At 58.3% G+C, this 11,469-nt stretch overlaps 1 protein-coding gene across 1 annotated transcript; it reads left to right on the forward strand.

Annotated features, from left to right (window-relative positions):
- Positions 1-3,395: 3,395 nt before the first annotated feature.
- LOC115856476 (synaptotagmin-15-like) lies at positions 3,396-11,035 on the forward strand. Its single transcript, XM_060286010.2, has 8 exons — positions 3,396-3,432; positions 4,265-4,457; positions 5,009-5,151; positions 6,100-6,395; positions 7,867-8,037; positions 8,645-8,768; positions 9,725-9,904; positions 10,812-11,035. The coding sequence occupies exons 1-8, from the start codon at positions 3,396-3,398 to the stop codon at positions 10,952-10,954; spliced, it is 1,287 nt and encodes a 428-aa protein (XP_060141993.1). The 3' UTR covers positions 10,955-11,035.
- The last annotated feature ends 434 nt before the right edge of the window (positions 11,036-11,469 follow it).

An 11,469-nucleotide genomic window follows, 5' to 3' on the forward strand; every position in this document is an offset into this window, starting at 1 on the left:
CAGTGAGAGGCCTGCCTACTGCAAAAAACAAAACAAAACAAAAAATTGAGCAGAAGATCTAAATAGACATTTCTCCAAAGAAGACATACAGATGGCCAAAAAGCACATGAAAAAATGCTCAACATCACTAATTATTAGAGAAATGCAAATCAAAACTATGAGGTACCACCTTACACCAGTCAGAATGGCCATCATCAAAAAGTTTACAAACAATAAATGCTGGAGAGAGTGTGGAGAAAAGGGAACCCTCTTACACTGTTGGTGGGAATGTAAATTGGTACAGCTACTATGGAGAACAGTATGGAGGTTCCTTAAAAAACTAAAAATAGAACTACCATATGATCCAGCAATCCCACTCCTGGGCATATGTCTGGAGAAAACCATAATTCGAAAAGATACATGCACCCCCACGTTCATTGCAGCACTATTTACAATGGCCAAGACATGGAAGCAACCTAAATGTCCATTGACAGATGAATGGATAAAGAAGATGTGCTACGTATATACAATGGAATATTACTCAGCCATAAAAAAGAATGAAATAATGCCATTTGCAGCAACATGGATAGACCTAGAGATTATCATACTAAGTAAGTCAGGCAGAGAAAGACAAATATGATATCACTCATATGTGGAATCTAATTTTTTTTAAATGATATAAATAAACTTATTTACAAAATAGAAACAGACTCACAGATTTTGAAAACAAACTTATGGTTAACAAAGGGCAAATGTGGGTGGGAGGGATGAATTAGGAGCTTGGGATTAAAATACACACACTATTATATATAACATAGATAACCAACAAGGACCTACTCTATGGCACAGTGAACTCTACTTAATATTCTGTAATAACCAATATGGGAAAAGAATCTGAAAAAGAATTAATATATGTATATGTGTAACTGAATCACTTTGTTGTACACCTGAAACTAACACAACATTGTAAATCAACTATACTCCAATAAAATTTAAGAAAAAAAGAAAGAAAGGCAGAAAAAGTAGATATGTAGATGACAGGAAGTCAGAGAGATGAGAAAGTGCTGCTGCTGGCTTTGAAGATGAAGGCAGCTTCTAGAAGCTGGGAAAGGTCAGGAAATGGATTTTCCCCAGAAGGGAAGCAGCCCTGCAGGTCCATTTTAGTCTTCTGCCCTCCAGAACTGTAAGGTAATATATTTGTGTTTTTCTTTTCTTTTCTTTTTTTTTTTTTTTTTTGCGGTACGTGGCCCTCTCACTGTTGTGGCCTCTCCCGTTGCGGAGCACAGGCTCCGGACGCGCAGGCTCAGCGGCCATGGCTCACGGGCCCAGCTGCTCCGCGGCATGTGGGATCCTCCCGGACCCGGGGCACGAACCCGTGTCCCCTGCATCGGCAGGCAGACTCCCAACCACTGCGCCACCAGGGAAACCCATATTTGTGTTTTTTAACCACTAAATTTGTGGTTATTTGTTACAGCAGCAACAGGAAACTAACACAGACATCCAGTTCAGACCTGAGGGGAAAGACGGGGAGGTCTGGGGCCACTAAAGCCCCATTTCCTGAGACACCGCCCCCATCTCCAGTCTGGTGAAAGCAGAGGTCAGGGCCTCAGGTCTTCTAGACACTCCAGCCAATAAGACTGGTCGCGGAGGGAGGGGAAAGGGCAGTGGGGGAAATGCCCTGCCTCTACCTAGCAGGGTGAGGGGGTGGAGTGGAATGAGAGGTCCCCCATCTTCTCACCACCCCACGCCCATCTAGATCCTGAAAAAGACTGACCACACTTCCTCTGCACTCTAGCGACCAAAGGCTCCCAGACAAACTCCTTCCCCTGAAGGGAGTGGGATCCCTGTTCACCACCCATCCCACCTCAGGTCATTTAGGGCTCAGGCAGGGCGGGGCCTAAGGCACACTGACAGACTGGCGGGCTCTTCACCTTGTCTACCCTGCCTCCTCCTTCCCTTGATAGGCACAGGTGTCACTTGGGAGCAAGGTCCAGGCTCAGGCTCAGGCTCTGTCTTTGGACACAACGTTCAAGACCGTGAAACAACAAGACCGACCCTCCCTCCGCCCACAAATATCTTCCTTTCCTTCCCCACTTACAGATGCTTCGAAGTCTAAGACGCTCCCACAAGAGCTCTCCGCAGGGACGCCGTGCGGGGCCCTGGGAGAGTGCTCATCCTCTACGGGGTTGCACGCTGGCTGAGAGCAGGCTGCGGACCAGGAGGGCCTTTACTCCAGCCTCTCCGTCAAGGTTGCGTTCACCAGCCTCCATTGGCGTAGCCCCTGCAGTCTGACAGTAATCACTATAGAAATAGTGACAGTGGGTGGTTAGGACTCCTCGCTTCCACTGCAGGTGACATGTGTTGGATCCCTGGTCGCGGAACTAAGATCCCGAAAGCCTCACGGCTGGGCCAGAAAACAAACAAACAAAGGTTACTGTGGGTGCAGAGTAGGGACAAGGCCTAGGCGAAACCGCCCTCCGTCAGATAATCACAATAGAGGCTGGCACGCGCCGCGCTCCCCCAGCCTTGAGCCAGTCACCTATCTGAATACATTAGATACGTTAACCCTAGAGGGAGTACTATTATTAACCCAACTGAGCTGCGGAATATGCGCTCTCCAACGCCTCATTGCTGTCTGTGTCTATTGAGCCGGCAAACCTGTAAACCTGGGCGCTGCCCTGCGCTCTCCCGCGGTCAGACCGCAGCGCCGGGGCCGGACAGGGCGCGGAGACTCGGCCCCGAAATCCGCGAAAGCTCCCGGGAGCAGGGGTCGGAGCTGGCCCTCAGTCTGCAGAGGATCTGCGGAAGGTGGAGGCGCATTCCTAGACGGGCACAGCGCGTGCCAAGGCCGCCAGGGGTGAAGAGCCAGGTGCGGAGCCGTCTACCAGACGCGGGCGGAGCAGGCTTTAGCTCTGCGCCCGAGAAAGCTGGCCCTCGCGCCTCAGCCGCGGGGACCCCCGGGCGCCCCGCCCCGCGCGGAGCCCTTCGGTTCCGGGAGCGCATGGTCGGCTCCGCGCCCTTCCAGGGCCACGACCAGGGCCGGGCAGGGGCGGAGCCGCGGCCTCCGGGAGCTGGGTCCCTGCCCCCGCCGTTCTTTGCTGACCGGAGCGCAACGAGGTACTGTCCCCCTCGTCCGTCCGACGGCCCCGCTCGGCGCTTTAAAAATACGCCCGGCTGCAGCGGCGGCGGCGGCGGCGGGAGGGGCGACCGAGCCCCGGGCCCGCGCCCCAACGGCCCCAACGGCCGGCCAGAGCAGCCCCATGGAGGGTAAGCGCCCTCGCCTCCTCACCCGCTACCCCGGCGCCGCGCTCCGCGCCCCGGCCCCTCAGCCACCTGTTGCAGCACTTTCCCTCACCCCGCGGGCCTCTGCTGGGGCGCAGCCCTGCCTTGCCTCCCGCTCCTAGCGGGGTGCGGGGATGGAGCGTAAGGCCCGCTCCTCGCAGCTAGCTGCGGGTCAGGAGGTGTGGGTGTCTTTCCTTCTCACCACCCAACCGGGTCCTGACCCCAGAGCCTGGGAAGCCCCGCGCCCGCACGTGACCCGAAAGAGGGACCTTCCTTGCTTAGCGCAGGATCGAGGGTCCGAGCTCTCTCAGCCGGCTCAGACTGAAGCCTCCCAGGTCCGGGCAAGTGTGGGGTGCAGGTGCCGGTAGCAGAGTGCCTGTGTTTCGGTTTCTCACGCTCGCTGCTCCCATCTTCATCCACATCCCCTCCACCGCCTCCCACCGACTCCGCTAAGTGGGCTTGCTGTGAGAGAGGGCTCGGTGGAGGGAGCGGTTTTTAGAGAAAGTTACAGAATTCAAGCTACAGTCCAGCCTCTCAGCAGGTTCCAGGACCCAAAGGGTAGGGCTCTGAGTGCCCCCCAGGCCGTCATCCCTTCCCCTGCTTTCCTTAAGTGCAGGGTGCCCAGCTCACCCTCAAGCCTGAACAGGAGTCCAGGGAAGATGGCGGTTCTCATAAGAGAAGGGTTAATTTCTATGCAGGAGCACAAGGAAATGGTTCATTTCACCCAGAATCCCAAGTCCCAGGCCAGCTGCTTTCCAAGGGAAACTAGAAAGCTCTGCCCAGTGCACTAGGACCATAAGGGAAATGGTTTCTCCTTGAGACCCAGCAGAGCCCAGCCAGCAACACCCCTCCCCAGCAGATACATTAAACCTGCTTCTGTGTTATCCCTGGGGTCCAACCCAGGGGGGTGGCCTTGCTGCTCAAATTCTGTCCCCAGCCTGCCAGTGGTGTGAAGGGGAGTGGCTCTCCCCAGGCATCACATCCCGGTGGTGTCTGCCCCCAGAGCAGGTGGCCCTGGTGATTGCGGGCATCCTTGGGGGACTGCTGCTACTGCTGCTGTTGATGGTGGTGAGCCGGTGTCTCTGGAAGAGGCTTTGCGCCACATTCGCCTATGAGGAGCTGTCAGGGACCACGGCTGCCTCCAGCACACAGGGACACAAGCTCTGCCCACCGGATGCCAGGACCCAGGCGAGCAGGTGAGGCAGGACTGGGGCCTTGGGGCCAAGGGAGCTCCTGCTCTTGCTTCGGGCCCTCCCTGTGGCGTTTCCCCTGGAGCGGCATGGGGAAGGAAAGGTCTGTTTATGGAGGGCCTCCTCTGTGCTGTCAGCAGGCCGGGAGCTATCACAAAGAAACCCCACAGTTCTCACCACAGCTGTGAGGCAGGTGTTATGAAGCCCGTTTTCCAGCTAAGGAAAGTGAGGCTAAGTGGACGTAAGTAATGGGTCCAGATAGCACAACTAGGAAGTGGCAGAAGAGGCATTCAAACCCAGGCAGACCTACTCCAGAAGCTGTGCTCCTTCTCCAAGTCAGCACTGCTGTGGGCAGACAGAGGTGTTGCCTCTGGCTGTGTGTGTGTGTGTGTGTGTGTGTGTCCTGGTGTGGGCCCAGAAAATGGTGCTCTTGCCTCCTCCTGGCTCCTGCAGGCTTTTTTTCCTCCAGTGCCTGGCACTCAACCCCTCTGGGCTGAGCGCTCTGAGGCCACACTGTTCACTAGCCACCTACGTGTTATCTCCGTGCCTCTGGACAGGCCACCAGGTGTACCATTCGTGGTGCCCCCTTCCCTCCAAAGCCAAGACTGGGTGCCCCTAAGCAGCAGAGAGTGGGCCCAGGCCCCACAGGACCCCTGCCCAGCCCCGGAGCTCCTGCCTCATGCCACCCGCAGCAATCTTGGTGAGTGTGCCCACCAGGGCCTGCCCAGGGGTCATGGTCTGCTCAGGCCAGGGCGGACCCATCTGGTTTCATGGGCCTGGCTCCAGAAAAGAGCCTGGATGGCCCTGGGGATGCCAGAGTTGCCCAGTGACCACTCTTACCAGGTGCTTGGGTTTACCAAATGCCTGCCGCACCCCAGCCTGGGCCAGATGTGGTTTCATGTGACATTTTGGAGTTAGACCATAACTCTGGGGCTGGGGGAGGGATTATCACCCCAATTTACACATTAAAAAACTGAGGCTCCGGAGGTTAACAGTGCTTTGCCCAAGGTCACAGAGGCAGTAAGCAACAGATCTGGAATTGGAACCCTGGTGTTCCTGGGTGCAGAACCTGTGCTGTGTCCTGCTTCCGGATGATGGGTTGGCCAATGCAGAAGGCGGCATGGTGGAAGCTGGGCGCACAGCTCTCTGCTGCCTCTGTGCTCTGAAGGCCTCCCCGGAACCACCCAGTAATCAGCTGGGCCCTTCTAATTTAAAGAGGAAGAACAGGGACAACACTATATTACTGAGACACCCTCTGGACACCATGGAAAGGGGCCAGGCCAGATGCTGGGAACTGCGCCCCGCCCTGCAGGCCCTGACCTCTGGGGGTGGGGGTCAGTCACGAGAGCAGGGGTTGAATGAATACTGTGGCCTCCGCTAGGAGCCCCAGGGAGGAGCAGGCCTGGATGTAGAATGCCTTAGTGCTGAGAAGGCCTCTTAGGGGAGCTGCACTAGAGAGAGGGGCTGTGTTCAGTCTGGAGAAGAGAGCGGGGCGAATGTGGTCAGGAGAGGCCAGTGAACCGCCTGGTCAAAGCTCAGCCAGGAAGGGCTGGGCCAGGAGAGGTGTGGCAGTGGAGCCCAGAGCTTGCTGTCCCCCATGCCCCCGCCTTCCCCTGGCCTGCCAGTCCTCCCAGCCCCTGTGTTGTAGGAGACGCATGCGTGGTGGGGACCATCAATCCAGAGCTCTACAAGATCCCGGAGGACAAAAGTGAGACCCACTTCCCTGAGGGCTGCCTGGGGCGGCTGTGGTTCTCTGTGGAATACCAGCAGTGGGCCGAGCGACTGCTGGTGGGCCTGATCAAGGCACAGCGGCTGCAAGCCCCCTCAGAGCCCTGTAGCCCCCTGGTGAAGCTCCACCTGCTACCGGATGAGCGGCGCTTCCTCCAGTCCAAGACCAAACGCGGAACAACCAGCCCACAGTTCGACGAGCACTTCATCTTTCAGGTATGGCCTCCGGAGTGGGCAGGGTCTGGGGCCCTCTCCCTCCTGGGAAGGACAGACATTGCGCAGGAGAGCCCCAGCCATCTGTGCTAACCACGGCTCTGCAGCCCCCAGGACCCCTGTGCCACAGGCTCTGCTTTACCCCTCCTGCCAGGTCAGGGTGTACAAGAGCCCTCACCCTTGCATGGTGGGGGAAGATGAGAGACTTGAGGGATGAGGGGGCAGCGGGCTAGGCTCCTCCTGTCCAGGTTGCCTGGAGGTGAGAAACAGAAACATATTCTTGGAACACCCACTGAATGCCAGGCCCTGGCTCATGGAGCTCAAGGAGGCACCCCAAAGCCCTGGAACACGAGGAGCTCTCTGGCAAGGTTATCCACGGAAGGTGGAGGGGGAGACCCCCCAGGCCCCTTGGGGTGGGGGCAGGAACTCACCCGTCCCATCAGAAGCCAGAGCAGGACCTGAGAGCCATCTTGCGACAGGTGGTGCCTTGGCAGCATGGTGGGTGGATGCGCTCAGGGTCTGGAGGTGCTGAGGTTGCCGGGGCACTGAGCCAAGCTCACGGCGGCCTGGGAGCCTCAGCAGGTAACTGGGGCCCTTACGGGAAGCCAGCACTCAAGAGCTGCAGGGAGGCCCTGGACAAACATTTTTAAGAGCAGGGCAGCAGGCTGGTCGGCAAGGTACAGAGAGGTCAGTCTGCATCTGGGAAGAGTGTGACTCCTGCCTTCTTCCGGGGCTGAGCACTGAGAAGAGGGGTGGCACGCGGCCCAGCCCCTGGCTGTCCTGCTGGTGCCGAGGCTGTGAGAATTCACAGGTGAACCTGCTCCTCTTAGGACATCCAGATCCAAGGTGGGGAGGCTTGGATCAGCCGCACGTCATGCTTGCGTAGTTACACCCATCACTTCCCTGCCCTGTCCCTGCACCGACTTGCTCCTGGCCTCTCTGTGCTTTACGGGGGAAGGGGAAGGAGAAGAAGAAAAGAGAAGAAAATCACTATTAATTAACCATCTGCCATTCGTGGTTTTATAACCCAGAGAGTAAGAAACATGATCCCGTTTTACAGGTGAGGAGACTGAGTCTCAGGGAGAGGGCTGTTCAGGTGCCCAACTCAGGTAGCAGAGACAGGCGGGTTCCCTGGGCTCCAGTGCAGGAGCCTCTTACACGGTTATGTGTAGGCAAATCATTGGATGCCCTGTTACATGTAGATTCTGCTTCATGGGTCTGGGTGGAGCCTAAGGTCCTGCACTTCTGAGGTCCAGGGGGTGGTGTGTGCTGCTGGTCCTTGGAGCACACCCTGCCACCTCCCCGGGATACTGGCCCAACGGCAGCAAAGGGTCCCCCGAGGATGCCTGGGTTTGGGGTGCACAGGTCCCTGGTTGAGACACCCCTCATGGAAGGATCCTGTATCCAGAACATACCACGCCATCCCATCCCCTGACTCCACACCTGAGCCCAGCTGGGCCCTCATCTCCCTCAGGTGCCCAGCAAGAGTGTCACCCAGAGGGTGCTGAGGTTCACGGTGTACCACGTGGACAGGCAGAGGAAGCACCAGCTCCTGGGCCAGGTGCTGTTCCCCCTGAGGACGGAGACCCTGGCGGGCGACTGTCGGCGCATCATCTGGAGAGACCTGGAGGCTGAGAGCCTGGAGGTAAAGGTCAGGGTCACCAGACATATGCCACCATGTGTCAGACTACCGTGGACAGCCAGCAGGTGTGGCCCAGCACCTGCTGGCCAGTGTCAGCCCTCAGCATACTGCCCACCACCCCTACAAGCGTGACTCAGCATGGTGGGCCCGGGCCGGAGCTGCGTGGGACAAGGAGGGTGTGTGGAGCCTGGGTAGGGAGGGGTGCCTGAGCCTCTTCTGCCCTGGAGGTCAGATTACCTGGAGCATCCTGAAAAATCCACGTTTGGATTCCCATCCAGATCAGACAGCTGTGAAAGATGACACCCCAAACGGACCAGCCAAGGAAACTACCTACCCTTCCCCCAACCCCCAGTGAGGGTCCGGGTGGCTCAGAATAGGCCTTGGAATACCCCAGACCCGGGTTTGAATCCTTAGCTCTGGTCCTTACTACTGTGTGATCTTCAGCGTGCCCCTTCAACTCCCCATCTGTAAAATGGTGGGTGGGCTCCAGGAGGGAGTGTGGCTATGTCACGGAGTACCCAGGGCCTGCCTGCTGGGAGGAAGGAGGAGGGCATGGGGGCCTCCAGTACCTACCAGGGTGACAGGGGTGCTTTCCTCTCGGCCTCTCCAGCCTCCCTCCAAGTTTGGCGACCTCCAGTTCTGCCTCAGCTACAACGACTGCCTGAACCGCCTCACGGTGATCGTGCTGCGAGCCAAGGGCCTCCGACTCCTCCAGGATGACGCGAGCTTTGTCAGTAAGCCTTCGCCCTGGGGCAGGGCCCACCCCGTGAGCTTAGGACCCTCACCCCCGCTGTCCAGCTTCTGCTCGCATGTGCTGCTGGGAGCATCACTGCCTCCCGAGCCACGCCCTCCCGCTCTGCGCGGCTGTGGCGTGAGAAGCTGCTTCCTTATGTGAATCCCAGGGCTGCGTCTCCTTGGCCTCCATCAAGACCCCTAAGACACCTGAGACCAAGTTTGCCCCTCCCTTTTCGCAAAGCTGTGTCTTGGCTCCTTGCCTGCGCTGCCTGACTCCGCCCCTGCCCTTCTGCGAAGGTTCCAGTTCCTCCAGGAAGAGGCCCTGAGCCCCCCTGCCCCGGGAGCTGGGGGTGGCGGGGGCACCCCTGCGTGCAGAGCTGGTCACTCAACTGGAGCCTGGGAGCTGGGGGCACAGGAGCCCTGCTCGGGCTCACCCCGCATGTCCCGCCCCACTGTGAACCCCCCCAGCCACAGTGTCTGCCCCCATGCGTCTCTGCCTCTGGCTCTCTGTAAGCAAGCTGGCATTCAACCCTCCACTGCGGATCCAAAACCCATCTAAGCCTCCCCCCAAAAAAACTTGGCCTCTGAAGGAGAAGGTGTTTAGGGGCCCCAGGAGGCCTGAGCACCCGGCAGGCAGGACCTGCCCCCTGTGGGGAGGGATGGGAGTGTGGTGCTAGGTTCCAGGAACAAAGCCCAGCCCGGCCGTGGGTGCGTTCCGGAGACAGAGAGGAGAGAAGAGGAAGGGAGCCGAGCGTTTCCTCGGCTGCAGGCAGTACACTAATCAACCCCGTAATCAACCCCGCTTCCTCTCGTAACGCCCTTTGGCTGCAGCAGCTGTGAGTAATGGGGTCCTGGCGCCCAGGCGGGGCATGTGCCCTCCCAGCCGGACCTCCCACAGGCTGGAGACTGGGCCCCTGCTCGCCCCTCCTAGCCCGCGGTCTGCACTGCCCCCCAGGTGTGCTTGTCAAGGTGTCTCTGATGAACCACAACAAGTTTGTCAAGTGCAAGAAGACTTCGGCTGTGCTGGGCTCCGCCAACCCTGTGTACAGCGAGACCTTCAGCTTCAAGGCCGACCCTGCTGAGCTGGACACGGCGAGCCTCAGCCTGGCAGTGCTGCAGAGGGCCGAAGGGGACAGTAAGGCTGCCCCCTTAACCTCAGGCCGTGGGGGCAATGCTGTGCATGCAGGAAGCACGGACCCTTTGGAGGGAGCTGCATGGTTTCTGTTCTCCGCCTACGGAAACTAGCGCTCAGAGAGACTGAGATGATTGCCCAAGAACGCGGAGCTTGCTAGTGAGGGAGCTGGGATTCACACCCAGCTTTACTCGGGTTTGATTGTCCATGGCACCCTAGAAAGAGGTTAAAGGAAGGCCTCTGCTACCGCCTCCTGGAGCAGATCACCAGAGAGTTTGGAGACGGCACAGCTACGTGCCACCAGCCCAACGACCTGGTGCCGTGGCTCTTTACGTGCCCTTGTGTTGCCTCACGCCTTCTGTACAAGTCTTGAGGGTCCTGGGTCAGGTTCAGTGTGGATGAGAGGGTGGAGTTATCCCAGGCTGCTCTCCCATACTGCCTCCCACCCCAGTGTCCACTGTCACTGAGGCAGAGCTGTCGGGCCAGCTGGTCTCATGGGCCAGAGCTCAAGCCCCTTCTCCACTGTGGTAGTTGGTGGGTGAAAATCATTGTTGGATACTCCCCCTGAATATACAAGCAGGCTGATGGAAGAGGGCTTCCTTCTGGAGGGGCCCCGTCCTCCCTCGGCTCTTTGATGTGAGGCAGGTTTGATGGCCCACCGGGAGGGTGGGGGCAGAGTGGGTGCCCCGACGGAAAGGCAGGCTCTCCACCTGGGCTCCCTTCCCCTGCCAGCTGCCACTCCAGATCAAAGTCAAGACCTCTTTGAAGGCTGTTAAAGAGGGAGGGGGCTGGCTACTTCCTTCGAGGGGAGGAGTGAGAGAGAGAGAGGGAAGGCACTGGGGATGGATGAGGTCATGTGGCTTCTGGGCTCCAGAGAATGACAGTGTTCTCCCGCCCCGCCCCCCCGCAGGGAGCCGCGAGTTGGGCCGGGTGGTGGTGGGCCCCTACATGTACGCCCGAGGCAAAGAGCTGGAGCACTGGAACGAGATGCTTAGCAAACCCAAGGAGCTGGTGAGGCGCTGGCACGCGCTCTGCTGCACCACTGAGCCCTGACCCCGGCAGGGACCTCGGGTCTGCTCCAGGAGCCCTATCTCCCCACAGCCAGGCCTGACAGCCACAGGCCTGGACGCCGCATCCAGCATTCTCACTGGGCTGCAGGACCAGCCCGAGCCGGGGGATCACGAGTGCCGTTGTGCAGGAGAGAAGAGACGACAAGAGAGCCCCTGCCAGGACAGTGTTGCGGCCGCTGGGTTACATCTCACCAGCACGAGAGGCCCTCCCGACTCATTCCATCCTTCTTTACCCGTGGGGCTGCCTGGGCTTGGAATCCTGGCTCCTGGTCATCCCAGTCTCGAACTGGACCGGAATCTCAGGCATGGGGAAGAAATACTCTCTAGAGCGAAAGCATAGCTGTGCACGTTGCACGGAGTGCCGGGGAAACTTGGAAAACTGATGATGTGTTGATGCTCAGCCTCCACTTTTTTCCTCTGTGGTTTCTCTGCCTTCTGCCTGGTGGAGAAAATGAACTGCCCAAAGCGTTTATTTCGGTTGGTCCACAATAAATAGCA

The sequence above is a fragment of the Globicephala melas genome, chromosome 16 (assembly GCF_963455315.2).
Source record: "Globicephala melas chromosome 16, mGloMel1.2, whole genome shotgun sequence".
Classification (NCBI taxonomy): Eukaryota; Metazoa; Chordata; class Mammalia; order Artiodactyla; family Delphinidae; genus Globicephala; species Globicephala melas.

What these genes read in the sequence shown, in the direction of transcription:
- LOC115856476 (XM_060286010.2), top strand. Translation starts at nt 3,396, where the DNA reads ATGGAGCGTAAGGCCCGCTCCTCGCAGCTAGCTGCGG. An exon ending in CTCCTCGCAGCTAGCTGCGG is followed by an intron (nt 3,433 to 4,264) that starts GTCAGGAGGTGT and finishes GTCTGCCCCCAG; the next exon opens with AGCAGGTGGCCCTGGTGATT. An exon ending in GCCAGGACCCAGGCGAGCAG is followed by an intron (nt 4,458 to 5,008) that starts GTGAGGCAGGAC and finishes GCCTCTGGACAG; the next exon opens with GCCACCAGGTGTACCATTCG.